This window comes from Micropterus dolomieu, linkage group LG04 (genome assembly GCF_021292245.1).
Source record: "Micropterus dolomieu isolate WLL.071019.BEF.003 ecotype Adirondacks linkage group LG04, ASM2129224v1, whole genome shotgun sequence".
NCBI lineage: Eukaryota > Metazoa > Chordata > Actinopteri > Centrarchiformes > Centrarchidae > Micropterus > Micropterus dolomieu.
In genome coordinates, this window is record NC_060153.1 from 13982312 (window position 1) to 14004357 (window position 22046).

Here is a 22046-nt window from a genome sequence, read left to right on the forward strand (position 1 = left end):
TATGAATAAATAGAGATACTGGTATTACGTTACATTGGTAAAGGAAATGGCCATGCTGATGAAAATGTGCGCAAAGAAACAGAGAGAGAGATAATCTTCTTGGCTTTTATGACTGACACTGAAACTGAAAAGTCATGATTAATTCATTATTTGTAAAAATTGAATGGTTTGTCAAAATGTACTAATTGATATCAGCATAAACATTAATAGGACTAAAAGTATCACGGTAACAAATTCAGAACACACAGTAGGTATAACTTTCAGTGGTTGTGAAAATCCCTACAAGGCTGGTCCTACAGGATGACAAAAACACTTTTCACCCTGTCAGACCAGTGTAAGTAAAATAGGTTTTGAAATATTTTTTTTATTTTGATTGCTAATGTGTATTTATTTTATGTTACATAAATATTATAATAAAAAAAAAATAATGGCAGTTTTTTCAGTAAATTCCATCTAATGTGACCCAGTTACTCAAAATCAATACCAAATCTTACTACACTGGATAAATAGGACAGACCTCTCCATATTTGATTTTGGTGCTTCTACTATTTTATAGAAATATTGGTGTTAATAACAGTGTTTTATTTCATTACCTTCCCTGTAATTTAACACCAGTTAACCAGGACTAAAATCTAACATTAAGATCTGTGTCCTATGTGGCCAGTGCAGTAATAAATTAATTACATATAAGCAATCATTATAAGTGTGCAATTAGACCCATTTAATATATTTTTTAATCATAATTTGCACTCATATGGGTAAGTTAGCATGAAGGTATTGAAATTTTTTTTTTATATTGTGTCATTTATTGATAGTCCCTAAATGAACCCACAGCAGTTAATCGCAGGTTAGGAAGGGGAGCTAACCATCCTACTACTACCGACCTGAGGTGAAACCGAGTAAGAATAAGCTGCTTGACATGAAATTTCTTATCAATAGTTTGCAGATATGGCTAATCTAGCAATTCTGACCACAGACTGTGAACATTTAATAGCATTACCAGAGGGTCAGAAATCGTCCACTGGCAGCAGGCCTATTGAATATACATTATAGTTGTTTGGTCTCTGGCAGCTGACTGCATGGGAGATGTTAATAATAATAAGAGATAATAATAATAAGATATATAATAATAACTATTATATTATAAAAAGACACACATGATTGCGTCTCGGTATGAATCTTACATCTTACATTGACTACATCAAAGGGTGGACAACAACATTTTACACAAAGATGTGTGCTGGTTTGATATGTGGCAACATGGTAACTCACTTACATGAAACATAACTTAAAAGAAATTTTTAAATCCCACACATTTACAACTTAGTATGAATTTCAATACCTACAGATGTATTCATAAAACCCAGAAAAGAATACAGACAAAAAGCGTATTTAGTATGGTGTCTATGAAGATTCGCAGTCATCTATGGTGGATTACACGCACGTGTATATATAACACCTTTTTGTGAGAGTTCTGATGTGTGGGCACTTGGTCAATATTTAGCCAAGGTGTGCGTATAGAGCAGGTCTATATGTGCTAATATAGACCTGCCCTATATGGCAAGTGCCTTGAGATAACCTCTGTTATGATTTGACTTTATATAAATAAAACTGAATTGCGACCAAAGCTAGGTGTCTTCATCTTCTGCCCTGTCCTCTATTCCTCTGTCTGTGTGTCTTCCTCGTTGTTGTTGTGTGTTTCCAGGGTTACACCACTATTATTTTCACTGTTCTCTTCCTCTGCTTCCTCAGCAACATGCAGCCAGTTTTCTCTGTTCTTCTTACAACCGTTCAGCAGTGGAGCGCAGGTGTCAAACAGTCTTGATACAGCCTGAGGGAGACAGAGAAAGAGAGTGTGATGATTGGAGTGATGGAAAAGAGGAAATCAGAGCAGAAAGTGAGAGAATGGGACAACGATAAAGACAATAGTGTGATCCTCTTTTCCATGCAAACATGCACACACCTGTTGCATGTGCAATTATGCATCCACACACATAGAACACCTGCAGAAATAACACACCTTGTAGAGTGGATAGCAGATGTCATCAATGTATTCAACTTGCATGAATGGCAGTCGAGTGCTGTTTTCTCTGTTCATTATGTCCTGGTGAGAAGAGAGTGTAAACCGGCTGTTAGAATAGGATTATTTCTTAGGAGGCCAGATTAATTGTAGTTGATTTAGTCAATCATAGTATTATTTTTTGAGTCAGCCTGAGAGGCAATAACAACCCTGTGGGATGAAATGCAGGAGAAATCACCTAATGAGTCCACCGTGACTAGTGCCATCACCTACTTATTTATTACTATTTCCCCCAGAAGACACACAGTTCAACGTGTTTGAAAAGCAAAAAGATAGCTGTGTGTATTTCTCCATTTCTGGGTTGACATCAGTTGATCGATGTGATGCTATTATATAGCAATCTTAATTTTTGTAAATTTAACAATGAGAATTTAACTTGGATCAAAAACATGCCTGAATGACTCCTCAGCATGAAAGAAAAGGCTGCATCAGGGAGGTAAAATAACAATTTCAGAATGAATATGATTCTTATTTTACCATAGAGAAGAGTGTGAAAATAAATATTTGATAGTTATGACAGATAAAATTGATGTTTTAAATTAATTTAGACATTTTGAGATCCCTTGGTGCAATAAACATGGTAACAAAATCCTGCTAGCAACACTTACAATGGGCTTGATTTTGAACTCTTGCTTCTCTTTGTCCCCCTGTGCAAAGAACTCCATGGCAACCAGGTTGGCAATCTGTTATGAGATTGAGGTTAAGGTTGTCATGAACTCAAAATGAGAGATTAAGTGTCGGATGAAAAGTGTTCAGATGACCTACCCTGTATTGTTCAGGCCAAGGCTTTGTGATAGCAGAGAGGTCGCTAGCTGTCATCAGCATCGACCTGTGGGGTGAAAAAAATATCTTTAAGGAACAGACCATTGCCCAACCCCATCATACATATCATTATCATATGTCCCTGAGTCTAATTTATTCAATTCTCACCTCAGTAAATCTCTTTGTTTCTCACTTCTCCAGCTCACTCTGCTTTTCTTAGTGAGGGAAAAGAACTCTTTTCTTCTCCTAAAAAGACAAGCACAAAACACAAAGGGTATCAGGGGTAAAACACGGTGTACACAATGTTTTACCTAAGGCTACTTTGACATTTTATGTTTTAACATACTCCATGTAGACGGTCAGGTCAGTGGCGAGGATTGCCCTTTTGATCATCTGTAGTACAGCTCTGTGGTCTTCTGAAGAGAGACCACTGAGAATCTGACTCCCCTGGGAGATTACGAGAGAGGCAGCGACCGAATAAGACAGTGAAGTAAAAAGCGAAGACTTAGAGTCTCTGACTAGCAGATATATGCAGAGACAGTGAAAAAGGATAAAAACACTTATATGGAAATTTGGCAATATTTCTCTTGGCGAATATCTGACGACATCACAGATTTTGCATAGTGTGCTGTTTTTGAAGAAACTCAATAATCACATTTTTTATTCTGTCTAGCAAGCAGAATACATTACATGCTATCATGCAATTAATTTCATTCCGTCATAGTGTATTTGTATATAATTTATGTTCAAATATTTGCTATGACAATATGTGTCCATGTGTGTCATGCAAAGCTTAGTTTTAAAATGAGTCCTCTTTAGTCACAGAGACAGGGAAAGACAGACAGACAGACATATCCAGAGTCCAACTAAGTGTGATTATTGGAGAAAAGCAGTGGAGTGTATTATGGTTTACGTGTGGTTGGATTAGATGAAACAGGTAGCAGGTACATCACATGGACATACTGAGGACAGGGTGCATACACAGGTGACTCATAGGCTGGACAAAAGAGATGGGTCAAAATGAACGAACAGATTAATGAATGAGGTCTTACAGTGTTGTTTAGGATAAAGAGGCACAGGTTGTAGTGGTGGTTTTCAAGAGAAGAATGTCCATACAGCTGAGCTAAAGGCTGCTGACTCCTGAGAGAGAGAGAGAGAGACATTGGCAAATAAATGATAAAATGACCAGTATGATACAGGATAAATCTAAATCAAATAAAAATATACATAGCTAATGATTAGATATTTTTTGAGTAAAGAAAATAGAATAATAACAATGTTTACCTTTTTATGTAAGAGTTACTGACTCCTCTGTGGTCAAGATCGTGACTCAGAGTGGCGATCATCAATGCTAAGATCTCCAGACGGGAAAAGATCGTCTGAAATACAAACAGAAATAGAAATAGAAATAGACATAGTTAAGAAAGTTATTTCCCCACTTCTCGACAAGAAAGCATATTTAATTTTGTATATTTTTCCACTTTTTACATTGAAATCAATTAATCAACAAAAGGGGTTTGTGTGTAACCTCAAGGCTCTTGCATTAAGGAAAAAGCACATTTCACAGAGATTCTGTAAAGCAGATTGCACCTTCCAAGAATGAACATTGTAAAATATCCAACAAAGTTATTCCATAAAAAAGAAAACTGTTGTAGTTTACCCAACACTGACTTGTTTTGGCATGTGCAAAGACAACCACAATACAATACTGTTATACCAAACTGTGTGTTGCAGTTTCACGTTTGTAAAATATATAAGATTTTTGTTGATATGGATGCTGATGTGTTATTAATGGTCCACGTGCTAGTCAAGGTTTACACCAAATATCTTGTTAAAAATATATGTTGTTACACGGCCAAACTCAAACTCAACAAAATGGAGGCTGATGTATGGCTGAAATGAAATATAACCTACATTTTCAAGGCAATTAAAATGTACTGGTGAGAAAGCAAAAATTGGGGCAAATTTAGTTAAAAGCTAAAAATTGCCAACTTGTGTTCCGCTAAAATAGGCTCTATATCAGATCTGATAGACCAACCCAAAGAATCCAAAGATCCGGCCAATGAATCGACAGCTCTTAAAACTTCAATATGATTTGCATGAATATCTGTAACGATGACACGTTTAACAGAAAGAGGTGACTCATTTTCACAGCAATGTCACAATTAATCATGTAAATAGAGAGTGAGCGGGACTAAAATAAGTGAGCGGCAGAGGTCACTTAAGTGAGGCTTCCTCTGGTGTGTGATCCCCATGGAACGCATTCAAGAGGTTTGGGGAGGTCCAACATTAATCCTCTTTCAAATAATTAGGAGTGCTCTGTACTGGATAAGTCCTTAAATGACTCCTAGACAGACTTTAGAATAGCTGAACTTAAACATATGAAACTCAGTGGACTTGTAATGAATTGTAAAATATGACAAAATGGTCAATGTCATGTTAGAGGGTGGATACATTTTCCTGTGTTTTTATGAGATTTGTATTTAAATTCCTGCTACTTTGTGTCCAGTCAGCACTATTTGCTAAATGTAACCACCTTGGAACTTTCTCCGCTAAAAACGCAAAAAAGCTCTTTGTTTGTGTTGTTTGATAGACACATAACAGATGGTTACCCTCGTCCCCAGTTTGCTTATAAAAGTTAACCACTCTCTTTCTGGTCATCTGAGAACAATTATGTCGTATGATGTTTGATATGTCATTTTGTAACAAAAATGAAAAGTCAGCATGTAACGGTTTAGAATGCAGAGAGCCGCTCAACAAAAGTTATATTATTATATTTGCTATAAAAACACACATAATGTAGACACACGCATGCACTGACCCGGAGTTGGTCTGTGGCCATGAGCATAGCAAACATGCTCTGAGCGGTGCTAAGTGCATGGTTCCAGTTGTGATAAGGCACGTTGTTCCTGTAACCACGTCTCACAGTCAGGACCCACTGGCAGAGGCTCTGGAGGAAAGAGACACGTGCAAGTGGTGGTGAATAACTCAAGCGTGATTAAATTCTTCATCGATCAGTTAAAATGATCTGAATTTATTGTGCTTTAAATTTTCTGGTTCAACTTGCCAACAACCAAATGCAATAAGAGCCAACATATGAACAACTCAAACTGCAAATGTTTTCCATTTTTATAGAGGCTGGTTTGTTAATTTCAGTGTGTATATGAAGAGAGATTTAAATAGCTAAATTGGAGCCGTACAAATATAAAACCATCATGTTCATATTCTTTAATCCTAAAAACCTTCAATTAACTAATTTAAATCAGTCTCTATACTCAGGTGGTAACAACAGTGCTACTACTCTCTATTAGAAAGACTGTTGGCCATGAAGCCTAATTATTAGCAGGTCTGTTACCTTGTAATCAATATTGAAATCCTGCACCAAATTGAGGTCCATGAACATACGAATGGTGGCCTGAGAGGTCAGGTCTTCTGGCAGACCAAAAACAGAAAAATTGAAGTCTAGAACATGCAGTGAATCGGCAGAAGGAATAGTGGCCTCCTGAAAACACAAAACAAAAACACAAAGGAAATCCATTAAAATATACACTTCATCCACCCACAAACACAACTGAAAACATGTGATTTATTTCTCTACCTCTTGCCCACACACACCGTGCATACATGGAGATCTAGGTATAACATAGGTGAGGAGGTTACCATCACCTTTGCCGCTCACAGGCCGTGATAACAGCTAATGAAGAGCTTTAAGTTGGTAGACCATTAGTATTACGTTTGCATTAAAGCTGGACCTTCATGAATAAACTGAGGGGTGATTCCAAGACTACTGATGGGCTAGGAGAAAGCACTAATTTCTACCAAAGAAAGTTAAGAATCACCTGCAATGTTTGGATTTCCTGCTCTGCTGCGGTGATGTGGTAGGCAAGGACCTGTGAGAAGAAGAGTGAATACACACATACATTGGAAGTTGCAAAACATTTGAATAGGTTCACTTGGCTCTAAGGTTAAGATCTGAGTAGAATGAGGGGTCCACCCACCTCCTGTGTGACCTCTATACTGGCCCTCCGCTCCTCTGTGATCTGCACAGCCTGAGCATACTGCATGGCCAGGCCACAGTACACTGCCAGGTCCTCTAGTAGGCACTCATCATATCTGTTAAAGGCTTCCATATCATTGGAGTCTCTGCTCCTTTTGTTCATCAGCTGGCACACCGCTATGTGACGATAAAGAAGTGGATAGAGGACAGTTGTGCAGTATGAGCAAGACATTTTAAGAGGTTCCCCATCTTTAGTGTGTGTGTCTTACTGTATATTTGTCTAACCAGAGAGAGGAGGTTAAGACTTTGGTCAGAGGTCCAGGGCTAGTTTGGTGGAAACAGTGAAGATAACTAATCTCTTCCGTGCATCCAGCACATGATCTTAAAGTTTTCAGGAGTTTAATTAAAACCTAAACAGTCTTAATCACTTTACTACCACACAGCTGACTACTTTACCAGGTAGTCAACGCCAAATTACCTTTTTATGGTTAGCGTGTCAAGCATGAATGACTGTATTGCTGTGTTTTAGAGAAGGCAGAGTTTATAAAGTAACATTTGGAAGCCTACAGTTTGTGATCTGAGAGCCTAAATACAGCTGAGACAGATGAATAATGTATAATAAGCATTGTCATTCAAAAGATACTCACCAATAACATCTTCAGACCTCTCATTTCTGACAGGGCAGCAGATCAGACTCCTTATTGATTCCTCAGAACTCTCTGCCATATTAAGTGTTTCCATAGCAACCAGAGTTCGAAGGGCATGTGATGGGTCTATAGCACTGATGTCACGCTCCCTGAAAACATTATATGTAACCATTTACACGATGTCTGGTGTCAGATGAAGAAAATATCATGAACAATGTATACAAGCAAGACTTGGAAAGTAATTTGGTTCACTACAAGTATTACTAAACAAATCTGTCTGCACAGCTATCGACCAGGCAAGAAGCAATGGGCGGGCAGAACCTTCTGTAGATCTGACAGGTTGATCCAAGCTCTTCACACTCCAGGTGGATCACTCTGGAGAATGAAACCTGAAATAAAACCACCCGCGGGACAGAAAATACCGTAAATCAGGAGTGATGCGTACTTTTGTAAACAAACAAAAAAAGGTATTTTAAAAAGGATGTCGCACCTTGTCTTCCGGAGTTGAGGTTGGCTCAGGGATGAAGATGGTGCAGTACTGAGCATGTGTGAAGGGCATGATGGTGGCAGCCATCTTACTCAGCAGAACTTCAAAGGAATTGTGTCCTTTTGATAATACCTGTGCCATCTCTATCAGGGCCTGACACACACACACAAACAAACACACAGATATACATAAATAGATTGCACACACACACACACACACACACACACACACACATATATATATATATATATTTCATATCATTCGCTGATTGTGGTACCTGACTGCGTTTGGCCTCGTGTCTTGAGCTCTCATACAGCTGGACATTATCCAGGACCATCGCCAACACATCCATATGATTGGACAGCACCTGGCCAATAAAATATAACTAGTACTTAACTCATATTAATTGCTAGTAGATGGCAATTTCTCACTTCTTAACAAAATGTCTATATGGTTAGCATTAAAATGAGAGACAACCATACATTGAATAATAAGTAACATAAAATAGACGAAAGCTCCAACATTTGCTGTCCTGTAGTAACAGGCCCAAATCTCCTATCCCTCACCTTGTCATCCATGTTGGTGAAAACAGAAACTGATCCATCGCAGCCATTTCTCTTGTTGATCATTACCACTACACCTACCACCTGTCCACAAGGAGAAGACATTTTATTGTTTCACAATCCATGTTACGAACTCTGCTACAACATATCGACACTAATCCCACTGAAAGTTCCATAGAACTGTTATATATTTACCCTGATTAAACAAGAGGCATCTGCAAAAAAAATGTTACCTCTCCCCTGTGGTTCTTGATGGGAACACTCAACACAGTCCTGATCTTTGATGATTGATCGTCATCTAAGTCGACTTTGGGGTCCTGAGGAGGCGAACAAAGAAAATCTAAGTACATGACGCTGCAGACACTTACACTTAAGCACACCACAATTGTGTGTGAAACATGTGTTCAGCACCATTGTGTGTATTAAGATATTTTTACAATTTATGTAATTCATACTCCTGTGCCCTTAAACTACCTGGTGTTCATCGTCTTTACACTCATCTGACATTATCAGGAACTACCCATCCACACCCACGCTGACTGGGGATTACTTGGTGTGCAACTCTGTCAGGCTGTCACAGGTCTGCCTGTCTGCCAGGTGCTAATTCTGATCTCTGCATGTCTTGTTAATTGTTTGACTATGTTTGTTCTGTTTTCTGTCTGTTCTGTGTAGTTATTGTCTAATGTGTTATCTTGTCTGCTCTTTCTGTGGTTTCTGTATCTGCATGCTGGCCTTGTCTGTGTTGGTTGTGAACCTTGGTTTATCTTTCAGTTGTGTTTTGGGTTTCAGCCCTGTCTGTATGTTGTCTTGTGTTCTGTGTTAGTTTTTTACCTCTGCCTGTTTGATGTCAGTCTGTTCTGTGTTTCTTGTTTCAGTCTGTTGTCCCTGTTATGTTTTAGTCTATCTGTATTATTAGTTTTGCAGTCTACTCAGTGACTTTAGTGCTTTTCAGTTGGTTTCCTGTTTAGTTTGGTGTTGATCTGTGCCTGTCATTCTGTGTTAGCCTGCTCTGTTCTGTTCAGTTATCTTAGTCTGTTCTGTCTTGTTGTGGAGTTGCCTGTTTCTGTCTTGTCTGTTCTGTGTTTTGAGTTCCAGTTAGATTCTTGTCTTGTGTTTTGTAACCTGTGTTCTGTCTGTTCCCCCCTGCTAATCATCTCTGCCTGCCTGCATGACACATGTCTGTGTCTGGTCATTGTCGTGTGTAGCTTGTCCTGCCCTGCCTGTTCTCAGCCTGTTCTGTGGATATTTGGATTTTGTACCCTTTGGATTTTCTGTTGGGATCACGTTGTTTTGTTTTGACTGTTATTATTTTGGATTATTTTAGACTCAGCCGCTCTCAGTAAGTGTGCTCGCTTTTGTTTTGCTTGAATAAATCATCACACTATATCTGCTCAGCCTTCATGTCCTGCAATTGGGTCCTAAAACCTCCTCCACACATCACCTCCTGTGACACAGGCATTGGCACTGGTTCCTAATTACATTGGTGGTGAGGACAAGGAGGGTGTGTGTGAGTACTCATAGGACCTTAAGTGTGCTGTGCCATCCTCCCTCTTTGCTCGGTTGCATGCAAGGATAAGTGTAGTAGGGAACATCAGCGTCTCAATAATCAGAGGTTAATCAGTCAACTAAGTCTCTAAAAGGATTAGAAGCAGGTGCGTCATCTAGGATTCCCTTACACAGAATCCCACACTCCACGAAACAACCATGTCATCGTCTAAAAACAGGTTATCGGGAACTGGGTGACTCATTTAGCTTACAGTCATCTATCCTTGTTTGCCATTTCTGAGCCCTTTGTCAATACCTTTGTCATGTTTAGAAACTTAGGTCAACTGTCTGTTGAGCAGAGCTTATTACAAAATGCAGTCATGACAACGACAACTTGACTGCATGTGTCAGACTGATGGTTTACCTCTGTTTCTCTCAGGTTCACTGGAGACCCTGTAGCCAGTACACGTTCCATAATACCCTTCAGCAGCTCCAGCTGTGCATGGCTGCAGAGGTTTCCTTCGCCCAAGCACCCCAATTCTGTCGGGGCGATTACCTCCTCCAAGGTGTTCCTTCCACCACAGTCTTTATTAACCAGAGAGAGGGAGCAGGCCTCAGCTGCCAGCAGCTCTCCAGCATGCTGGACAGCCCCATGGCAGAGCTCTGCTATGGAACCAATCCAGCTCAGACCTCCTCTTAGGAGCTCCATCATCCATGGGCAGCACTCACCATGACCACAGGCTACAGTCTTGGGACACAAAGGCTGATGGGAGCGGGGTAAGTCAGGGGAGCAAGGGCATATGGGAGAAAGAGGACGGCAGGGGGAGTATGAAAAGCGTGAAGTGCGGGGAGAGCAAGGGGAGTGACTGCCCAATAAATCTGGACTGGAGCGATCCAACCACTCAGGGGCACTGAGATTGGAAGCGAGGGGTCTGAGCCTGTCCGTTAATGATGAAACGTGTGAGCTGGTCAGTGGAGAGGAAGCCCTGCGTTGATGAGCCTTCATGACCAGGTCAGAGTGGTCCGAGCTGCTCCTGTGAAACTTGGGCAGCAGTGGAGACATCTCTGCCTGTGGACCACTGACCCAGAAGTCATATACAAGAGAGATTACAATAACTAATTTGGTAGGAAAGCACAAATCAGAACATGAAGAAGATGAACATTTCCTTACTGCAACAATGTTTCTAAAGCAGATTTATAACGCCAGACTTTCTTGGCTACAGTCAATATCAACAGCATACATTATAAAGTACAAAACTGAGGGCTTTTCAAAGAAATGTGTCCATATATTGAGTTAGAAACGGTTATGGTGTAAAATATCTTACGAGGAAGCTCGGCGTAAAAAGTACGCCCTCGTGAAGTCGGAGTGGTCATCCAGCCAGGCCTCCACCTGGTCGCTTTTCACACTGTCTCCAAACCTCCTGCGGTGCGTCTTGGAGCGGGGGCTCCACAGCGGGGAAAAGAACCAGCCCATGCCCGCAACCATCGGCGGCTTAGCCACTGTTTCCCTGCGGAAGGACTCCTCAGTCTCGACGACAGGAGATGCCACGGGGGTCGCGCTGCCAGGCTCCATAGACTCCGGCGCTTCAGAGTGGAGGCATGGCATCCCCTCGCTCAAGTAAAGCGAAAAAAGATCTACTAAACTCAGTTTGACTTTGTGTGAGTTCTCTAGGAGAAACGCATGCCATGTAGAGTAAGAGTAAGTGAGGCAGACTGAAGTGACGCGCGAGAGAGGAGACTGATGTCTATGGAGCAGCCCGTGGAAACGACTGCGTCAAGGTAATCCCCTGACCTTTCTTTAGCCGATCTGGCGCCACAGGTTTACTCATTAAAGGGAATTAATGTGAACTTATTCACATAATTAATGGACTGGGTCCAGCCTTGGGCTTTGCTTCATTAGGAATTTGCCCATAGGTGTGTCCCACAGTCAAATCTTTGGCTAAGTGTATTAAGTTACCTGAATAATGTTTGAGTTTGTGACCTATGTATTAGTGACCTTATCATGATTGATTTCTGCTGTGAATGCACACACACATATCACTTGGTTGCCCCTATCACTCACTGGGAATAATCATGATAGAATTGAACTAATAGAATTGTACAGGAATTAAATAAATAAATGACAAATCAAAATGTTGCACTTCTTGCACTTGGGTGAGAAATTTTTACTTTACTCATAGGTCATAATGTGTGTCTTAAAAACAAGACACTAAGCATTTTCCAGTCGTAAACACTGGTGGGTAGCATTATAGATCAATATAGCTTTGCTTGAATTGGACTTGTAATCTGCAACAGTCAAAACATCTGAAAATAAACTTAAGGCCTTACCTATATTTTACTGTTTTTGTTGTTACAAAAGAAGCCTGCACCAAAACATGCACACATCCACAGTAAACAGGCAACCAGTGTGTGATAATGAAGAAATCAATGTTAGTACTGTAGATGGTAGTGAGGTGTGACCTCACTGCATGCAGGCTTAAGAGTGGAGTACAGGAATGGCGGTAATGAAAAGGTTCTGAAAAGAGATGTCAGATTTGTTTTTGCTTTTTAAGAAGTCTTGAAGATGGTCACATAAGGGCAGCATGATAAAGAATATGTCCATGTAAGAAACAGGGAGGAACATAAGCCTATGGTCAGACCAAGGTTTTTTGTTGAGGGAATGCCAAACAGTGCTGTGGAAAAGGCTTATTAAACCATTATATTTCATTTAACTGATGGGCTGCCTCTGAGATAGCCAGATAACACTGTTGTGTGTGAAGAGAAACACAAATCGATCAGAAAATTGGTGTGTGAGCATTTAATTTAAAGCATTGCTTTTGTGTTGTAATTAAAGTCTTCCCTTTTTTAAAACCCTAGATGTTATTCAGAATTTTACCAGGGCTCAGCCACACACCTCTCAGTGTCTAACTGCTCCCTCTGCTGGCCTCTTTCTCCGTTATCATCTGCAGTGGGTGGATCCACGACTGACAGCTGTGCTGTGATTGGCTGCTCCAGGAGGTGGCTGCCATGACACAGTGGATGCTGCACAGAATCAGTTCCACAGCATCACCAGGCAGCAGACCTCCATCCTCCTCGTTATCCCTCTCTCCTTCTCTTTTTTCTCCTCCTTTGCCTCTCGTCCTCTCACACCAACCTTGCTCTCTCTTCTCTCTCCCTCCTCCTCCCCCTCGGACAGGCAGACAGACAGGCAGGAATAGCAGCAGCAGCAGCAGGCGGACTGGTAGGTGTGCTGAGGCCTTTCTCCCTCCTGCAGCACAGGCAAGACATTGCGTTCTCCTCTGATCTCCGTCAAGGACTATCTATTTGAGAAGTGTGTGTGTGTGCGCGTGTGAGAGCAGGGATCTGGAAAGTAGGCAGAGAGGACTACCACACCTTGGGAGCATTTACTACCACTGCAGGAGCTACACTGGGTGAATGTTGTGGATATTTTCACAAACACAGATCCTGTCCATCTTGTGCTTGTTTCTGTTTTCATATTTTATATTTTATATGGGCTGTTTGTTGTTTTTCTACAGCTGTGGGATTTGCTTCCACATGGAATAGGCCTTGTGCGTCTGCACACGTGTCTTTGCTAATGAGTGTGTTGAATGTCTAACAAAGGTCACTCCATTTGGCATGCTATGTGCACATATTGTCAGCCTGCTTAATGACAGCCCTCCTCTTTTCTTTCCAAAACTGACTTCATCATCAGCCTTTGCATCCACTTCTTCCTGCCTCGCATCTTCTTCCTCACCAGTTTTCCATTCTTTTCCTCAAAGTCCCTTTCCCCTTTCTATAAAACCCTCTTTCTCCTCCCTCTCCATTCTTGTCTCCCATCTCATCGTCACGCCTCTTCTCCTTCCGGCCGGCTGGTTTCCCAGGATGCCTTGTTCCAGGCTGCTCCGCTAGGCCGTAGCAGCATGGGCGGAGGCTGGGTGGGGAGAGAGAGCACGGATAGGACCCTTCCCCTCAGGACGGGCGCGCTGGCGGGTCACCCTCCCTCGGCTTCAGATGGGCGAGGACGCTGAGAGCCCCAAAATCAACCACACCTTCCTGCGAGACTATGTCACTGAAGGTAGAGCAGCCGTTGTGTCATTGCCGTCTCTGTGGTGTCAGATAACATGCTGGTATGATTGGATGGATTCATTTCAGCTTCATGGGTGCATTAAAACCTGCACTGCTGAATATTGGGAATGAATGTTGGCAATAATCACTCCATGACTTCCTGAACGTTCCTTTAGAGTCACTGCATTGTTAGGCCTATTTTACATATTAGATATGATTTTGACATTGTATTCTATAAATAAATGTTTGATTCATGGTCTAAAGACCTGGTAGCTGGTGGCTTCTTGTTGCTATTGTGAATGTTTCTATGTCAAGGGTTTTTCTGGTTTTATTGAACAGGATACTATGGATTGATCCAGTATTCTTTCATTCCCACCCTCTTCCCACATTTGTCTCTTAATTATCTGCCCCTCATTTCCTCTGTGCCTACTTAATTTCCTTTCTATTATATCATCTCTTTAGCTCCCACCCACCCCAACTTCTTGTATTCTAACCACTATCCTGCTTAATCTCGTCACATTTTCCCTTCTACCTCCCAGCTGATGTTATCTCTACGGTGGAGTTTAACCAGACAGGGGACCTTCTGGCCACGGGGGATAAAGGTGGCAGAGTGGTCATCTTCCAGAGAGAAACTGAGGTCGGTTTAACTTGTTAAACTTGAATCATCCCCATTCTACACAGGATATCCACAAACAGCATGAATTAATATTTATTATCTATACCCTAATCACAGCAGTCTCTTTGTCCTAAGGGGATGTTGTTCCCATTGTATCCTTATACAAAAATATTAATTCAAAGCTGTGTTTTCTTCACCATTTGCCCTCGACAGTCTAAAGGGGAGTCAGAGGAGGCGGGGGAGACAGGGGACTCTGGGGAGTACAATGTCTACAGTACGTTCCAGAGCCACGAGCCAGACTTTGACTACCTGAAGAGTCTGGAGATTGAAGAGAAAATCAACAAGATCAGATGGCTGCCACAGCAGAATGCGGCACATTTCCTCCTCTCCACCAATGGTGAGAAAAAAGCGACACCAGAAGATCAGCCAGATTTCTAATCCCTAGTTAGGATGAAGCACAACTAGTAGACCTGTATGCAGTTGGAACCATGAGATATCAATCTTGAATATGCATGGATTGATAGTAGAAATTAATTTATAAATAATTCCCAGCATTGGGTCAGCCTGGCTTCATCTTCTATGACCTACTGTGGGTGGGATAGTCTAACATCAAGCCAGTCACTGGAGTCACATTTGTGGGTACGGTGTTGGGACCATCCTGCCAGTGTGAAAACCCCACAATCTAATCTGTTCTTTAATTATGTGCTGTCACAATACACAATTTCCCTGAAATGGGGTGGTGATGGCGTATAGATAAGATGCTTGACTTTGGTGTGGGAAACCTAGGTGCGATTCCCAATATGAGACATCCACCATTGTTTCCCTGAGCAAGACACTTAACCCCTAGTTGCTCCAGAGGCGTGTGACCTCTGACATGTATAGCAATTGTAAGTCGCTTTGGATAAAAGCGTCAGCTAAATGAATAAATTTAATGTAAATATGTGTGACAAGGATCGTGTTTTGAAGAATTGTATTTCATTTAATTTGCAACATAGTTTCTTCGCTAAAGTACAATTTCCATCTACACTAAAGACTTACCTGGATTGCCTTAGAAACTGGCCATATGAAGAAGAAATCATTATCAGGGCTCTTCTCCACTGACTGTTGATGTGATGGCTGTTTAAATTGTCTGTAGCATTTATTGTCAGCTATATCTGAACTTAATCAACTTCCTGTGATGTGCAAATCCTTCTCCCCGTCAAAGATAAGACCATTAAACTGTGGAAGGTGAGTGAGAGAGACAAGAGACCAGAGGGATACAACCTGAAAGATGAGGAGGGACGGCTCAAGGACATCTCTACCATCACCTCTCTGCAGGTGCCTGCACACGCACGCACACGCACACACACAATATCTGACTGACAAAATTAAAGGTGTGCATATGCAGGCTTGCATGTGTATGTATCAGGTTGACATTCGATTGGCAAGCCCAGTGTGCGCTTTTTATGGCTTTGCTCCAGCCCTCATTTGATCCCTGACTCCTGTTTGTCTTTCTTTGCTGTCGCCCTTTTCCTTACCCCGCTCTTTCTGTCCATTCATTCTTTCATTACTCCTTTCTATCTCTGTACCTAAGGTGCCAGAGCTGAAACCTACAGATCTGATGGTTGAGGTTCGTCCTAGACGAGTGTTCTCCAATGGTCATACCTACCATATTAACTCCATCTCAGTCAACAGCGACGGGGAGACCTACCTGTCTGCTGATGACCTCCGCATCAATAATTGGCACCTGGGCATCACGGACCGCAGCTTCAGTATCCTTCCTAACAGTGATTTTTTTTTTTTTTTTTTTTTACACATTTCATACACATTTCATGTTTAATTCCACCATGTGCATAAACATCATTCTCTGCTCTCTATGACTCTATGATTCTCTGATTTTTGTGTGTAATGTAATCCTTTACTGGAGGAAACAACTCGGATTTAACAGGGTATGAAATTCCCAGAGCTTCACTTAATAAAAGTACGAAGTAGATCATTGTGGCTATCTTTTTCACTGTTATGAAAGCATTAGCGTGTGTCTAATTCTGCAGCAGCAATCTGAAAATTCTAGGAGCATTTAAAATTAAAATCAATTTCTGGAACAGGAATAAGAAACAAAAGAAGAGTTTTATAGCGGAAACTTCCAGTGCACGTCACTGAGCCTTTTCCTATAGATTGGTGAAGTTAATAATATGAAATACTTAGTAACTTGCCTAAAGGACATCTATAGTTGTCAGTGAATCTTTGTATTGAAAACAACAATGCAATAAATCCTATCTGTTAGTGTGCATGAATTAATATCGTTGACTGACACCACATGCAGGTGCCAAAATGTCCACACATGCTCTCTGATGCTGTCTGAAGCAGATTCACATGGGCTATATTATACATACATACAGAATGACATGCTGCCCTAAAGAAATGCCTACATTTAAAATCTATTGTGCATAATTTGTCAATTTTACCATGCAGTGCCATCTACTGATACCAGTTTGAACAGCAAAACCACATGTCTAAACTTCATCTCATACAAACCTGTATAACAAATTAATTTATCTTGTACCATGCTTTAAACATAGCTATCACACACAGAATTCCACCTCTTGAAATATGCATACAGTCTGAACATACTTTACATTCCTGCTCATCTGAATTCATCCTGGATCTATATTTAATGTAAACGGCTATGGCTATGTTTGGATTCATGTTTCGATTAGTGCTGAGTACCGCCTCAGCACAGGCTGCAGCGTGTTGAACGGGGTGCATTTTGTGATTTCCGATTCAACTGGAAGCCTGACCTAGAAAATCATAGAGGCATCTATGGAAAAAGAGTTTTAATAATTCACTCAGCAGTACACTTTCTACTGAACCACACAGGACTACCACAAATAGAACAGAAAGGGGAGCAGAGCGCACATGCATATTGGGGCTTGGTTGGGGAGCATCTTTTGGGGTTGTGATTATTAACTGAGGCGTAAGCATGGAGAACATGCTGGTTCTGAAAAAATTAACAACTATTATAACATATACACCATGTGCATAGTCATCATAATTTGTCAGTTCTCAAATGCCTTTGCTGCGTTTGCCACCTCCCAACGTGGTGCCATCTCCGTGGTGTTTAATCCCTAACAGACCTTTTTCTCAGATATTGTGGACATCAAACCAGCCAACATGGAGGATCTGACAGAGGTGATAACATCAGCAGAGTTCCACCCTCACCACTGCCACCTGTTTGTGTACAGCAGCAGCAAGGGCACCCTGCGCCTCTGTGATATGAGAGCCTCCGCACTCTGTGACAAACACACAAAACGTGAGCATGTTGTGGAGATTAGAGAGGTTAGTTGGATCAATAACATTTTGCAACATACAGTTGAGTGTGTGTGTGTGTGTGTATATACCTTACAGAGTTTGAGGAACCTGAGGATCCAGGGAGCCGGTCCTTCTTCTCAGAAATCATCTCTTCTGTGTCAGACGTGAAGTTCAGCCACAGTGGACGCTACATGCTGACGAGAGACTACCTCACCGCCAAGGTGTGGGACCTGAACATGGACAAGGGCCCGGTGGAGACGTACCAGGTGAGGTGGCACATCAGTTTCCTAATCTGTCTTTTACCACGTTAGTTACAATCTGTATTACCTGTGCTGATTGACTGTGTGCCCACAGTCTAGTTATGTAGCCTGTGTTTGTCACGTTTGCCTTGTTTTTGGTCACATGGCAATTTTTATATTTTGCTGACATTTTGTAGATGAAATGATTAATCTAACAGTTAAGGATAATTGGAAAATCATTGTTAGTTAAAGACCTATGTTGTCAGGGGTTGCTTAATTTTGGTATCACATCTAGAAACACAGTATATTATATGCGATAGAAGAGTAGGAGGGAGGAGATGAATATGCTGCCAGAATTTGAACGCATGAGGTTCGTTGCATGTGGTCGATCAACTGAACTACCCTGTATAATACTGAATCCACCCCAGATACTAAGGTTGATTGTCTGCACGATCCCCAGGTCCATGAATACCTAAGGAGTAAGCTGTGTTCCCTCTATGAAAATGACTGCATCTTTGACAAATTTGAGTGTGTTTGGAACAGCTCAGACAGGTAAGTGGTAAGATAAAATGGAGAAAAAGATGGACAAAGTACAGTATATTTATGTCCATTTAGAAGCTAAGGAGCGTATTGCATCTGTGTGTTTCTGCTGACATTGATTCTCTAAATGTTCGCCCTCTGCCGTTATCTGACATTTAAATCAATCCCAGAGACAAGCTTTACAGACATCAAATCAATCCCAGTGGCTTCAATTTTGTTTTCCTCTTTTCCACTTCCTCACCCTTCCCTGAACCTCTCTTTTCCATTTGCATTGCATTTACTTGCCCTTCTCAATATGACATCTGTCCATATCTCCCCTCCTTCTCAGTGTGATCATGACAGGGGCATACAACAGCTTCTTCCGGATGTTTGACAGGGAGACGGGGCGGGGTGTGACCCTGGAGGCCTGGCGAGAAAGCAGCAAGCCTCGGGCCGTCCTGCGGACCCGGCGTGTGTATACTGGTGGTAAGCGTCGCCGTGGAGATGTAGGCGTTGATAGCCTGGACTTCACCAAGAAAATCCTGCACATGGCTTGGCACCCATCTGAGAATATCATTGCCATAGCAGCCACAAACAACCTGTACATCTTCCAGGATCGTGTCAACCCTGAGACGCAGGCACAGTGACTGCAATGGGAATATGGACAGTGACACTCTGCTTTTATCAGAAACACAAACAGTGAACTAAATGTATTTAGGAGAAGACACTGGGAGTGGACAGCCTTTATGAAAAGATTAAGTCGAAGCTAAGCTGTTACAGAACATACTAAGATGCAACATCTGTTTGTGTTGATAAAAGATTGGATTCATGATAAAATGACAAGACTGTTAATTTATTTGATCCCCAAGGAAGGTGTATCAGAATTTTTGCTGAACCCTGAGGTGAACTGACTTCTCCACCACTCATCGGGATTTATTTATGGTCCCACTAGTCACTTTTTGAAGTTGTTTGTGTAAAAGAGGTGCAGGGAGACCTCTCCATCTGCAATCACGTAGTGCTGTTGACCAACACAATGTTGCACTCCTCACTGATGTGCTCTGGGGTCACAAGATGCATGTTAGGGAGCAACAGAAGAAGAATACACACATGCTACAAAAAGGTCTAGATTGCTGATTCCCAGTGACATTGCCAGATCATGCATCCAAATCTACGCATTTTTTCACTATTGTGGAACATTAGGAGTGGTGTTATTGTACAGCTCTTCACAACAACATCCTGCACCTTTTTTGTTCTGTATCGGGTGATAACCGCAGCTGAACGACTCTTTAAGAGCAGTGCTCTTGGAGATTGCACGCATAGATGACCCATAATCTTTGCCCTTTTCACTTTGCAATAACGGCACTAACAAAGACACAGTGCAGCAGTATTCCTGCTTTAAAACATGAGCTCTTCTTCTACAGGTATACACTCTTTTTACTGTCAGCTGTAAATATTCTATGTTCTTTTTTTTAACGCGTTCCAGAGAGCTAAAAAGTAAAAGACGCATTTTGTCCAGCACATTGGAGATTAACCTAGAAGCTCATGCACTATTCCAGTTAAAGTCTCGATGTAGGGGGGCTTTTTTCTTGTAGCAGTACATAATGTATTGTTGGCTGTAGAGAGGGAGGGGGGACTAGTGCACAAAACAACTCTTACAGTTTAATTGTGTACATTAGGCCAGCATTGGGCTTTGAGTACTGTATTAAGGTCATTTCCTTGTCTAAAATCTTCATATCTAAATGATAAATAACTGAAAACCACAGTGACAGTTGAGCTCCTTCACATATGCTGAAATTGACCCTGATTGGTTATTAAATCTAATATAGACAAAGGTTTATGTGTTATGCTAATTTAAAATGAGCAGGGCTCATTTTATAATGCATAAGCACAATTTAAAGAAGAATCATACAATCAAGAAAATCTAAGCACACTGTTTATAAATGAGGCCCCTGAATCAAGTATAAGTTTGTATCTAGTGTATTTGAAGGTCAAAGGTTATCATCACTGCAATAGCTCATTCTGTACGTCGCTGAATCACAGTAAAACATTAATGTCATGTGAACTGATCATATCACAAGTTCTTAATGTCATTACACCGTATACCTCACAGTGCCACATGCTACTCTTGGGTACGACACTGAATTTCAAGGATCTGTGGCAGTAAGGTGATGTGTGTCCGGACTGAATTGTATGACTTGGTCAAGATTTTATTGTTTAGGGTGTAGTGCTTTGTTTTCAAGTGACCTTGGCCCTGATGGGGTTTTTGTAAGTGGTCTGGAAATATACTGATGCAGGTGGAGAAATGGTATCAGTGCAAAGAGGTGGAAAGTATTGAGGCACATTTTTCAAATTCTGACTGATGGAGCAACAACAGTTTCACTGTGTAAACCTTAAACCCCAAGAAAAAGAAAATTCTTGATCTATGTTCCACTTGTCTGCTCTCTCCTCATTTAGTTTCAAAATCACTGTTCACTGACATTTATGTCACAACCTGTGGGCTAGGGGTTTCTCTCTAACTATGTTTTGAATGCAGGCACGATCTTGCACTGATTGGTTTAAAAAAAGTGTACAAATTCCCCAATGACAACAACACACAAGGAAATTGTTTACACAGTGACAGGCCACCTAAAGGCCACATAAAGTATTACACAAGTTCCAGGGCTCAGTCCTCCAATGGTGAGCTGTAGTTTAGGGGAGGTCAGTCGTAATCTCATAACCACCACCACCTCATACAACCAGTGAGAGGATTTTGTTCAGGAGCACAGCAGCAGCAGCATGTTGCCATTACTCAATGCTACTAGTGTGTATATCTATCATAATTTAAAAAAAAGACGAATCTAACAATACATAAAAAACATAACTCAAATGAGGTGAATGAAAGGAATGTGTATTAATAAATAATGTGAAATCTGACATAAACATGTGTTTTGTGCATCCCTTCATGTCTGTGTGTCTGTCTTTCATGGGATACCATTGTTTCCCCTTCACTACAATACTTTCAGACTTTGAATCTGAATAAAACCCTCCAAAAGTTTGTTTGAAAACAAGCACTTTAATAGTCATTGCACACTCCCATAAATACCATCACTAAATAAAGGTAACAGGTGAATAGTTTTCACCTTGTATGTGGCTTTTCATGCACTGCAAGTATCATCTTCTAATGTAGTTTAACAAAATGTTACTATTCTATGAAAAACATGTATCTCAAAGAAAGACCAGTTTTCAGCTTTGTGACTGCTTTTTTTTTTCAGATAATCAGACTTTAATAATTGATTTTTAAAATGTTTAGAATTGTGTCAACCCCAAAAGAAACACTTAA

General features: G+C 41.0%; 2 protein-coding genes across 2 annotated transcripts; one reads left to right on the forward strand and one right to left on the reverse strand.

Annotated features, from left to right (window-relative positions):
• Nucleotides 1-784: 784 nt before the first annotated feature.
• pde5aa (phosphodiesterase 5A, cGMP-specific, a) lies at nt 785-11724 on the reverse strand. Its single transcript, XM_046047194.1, has 20 exons — nt 11347-11724; nt 10446-11100; nt 8770-8853; nt 8540-8620; nt 8251-8340; nt 7977-8126; nt 7808-7875; nt 7487-7635; nt 6841-7016; nt 6682-6732; nt 6198-6344; nt 5664-5792; nt 4127-4221; nt 3895-3982; nt 3189-3289; nt 3011-3088; nt 2846-2909; nt 2689-2763; nt 2021-2104; nt 785-1831 (listed from the first exon to the last, which is right to left on the reverse strand). The coding sequence occupies exons 1-20, from the start codon at nt 11625-11627 to the stop codon at nt 1658-1660; spliced, it is 2820 nt and encodes a 939-aa protein (XP_045903150.1). The 5' UTR covers nt 11628-11724; the 3' UTR covers nt 785-1657.
• Nucleotides 11725-14000: 2276 nt separating this feature from the next.
• Nucleotides 14001-19374, forward strand: ppp2r2ca (protein phosphatase 2, regulatory subunit B, gamma a). Its single transcript, XM_046047195.1, has 9 exons — nt 14001-14075; nt 14605-14702; nt 14895-15078; nt 15886-15998; nt 16255-16432; nt 17806-17970; nt 18066-18235; nt 18669-18760; nt 19077-19374. Exons 1-9 carry the CDS (start codon nt 14012-14014, stop codon nt 19372-19374), a joined length of 1362 nt encoding a protein of 453 aa, XP_045903151.1. The 5' UTR covers nt 14001-14011.
• The last annotated feature ends 2672 nt before the right edge of the window (nt 19375-22046 follow it).

Coding starts and splice junctions, on each gene's coding strand:
- pde5aa (XM_046047194.1), bottom strand. CDS start 11,627: ATGCCATGCCTCCACTCTGAAGCGCCGGAGTCTATGGAGCCTGGCAGC. Junction 6,733..6,840: donor GTATAGAGGTCACACAGGAG/GTGGGTGGACCC, acceptor TTCTTCTCACAG/GTCCTTGCCTACCACATCAC. Junction 2,764..2,845: donor CTTGGCCTGAACAATACAGG/GTAGGTCATCTG, acceptor ATCTCATAACAG/ATTGCCAACCTGGTTGCCAT.
- ppp2r2ca (XM_046047195.1), top strand. CDS start 14,012: ATGGGCGAGGACGCTGAGAGCCCCAAAATCAACCACACCTTCCTGCGA. Junction 14,703..14,894: donor TCTTCCAGAGAGAAACTGAG/GTCGGTTTAACT, acceptor TGCCCTCGACAG/TCTAAAGGGGAGTCAGAGGA. Junction 15,999..16,254: donor CTACCATCACCTCTCTGCAG/GTGCCTGCACAC, acceptor TCTGTACCTAAG/GTGCCAGAGCTGAAACCTAC.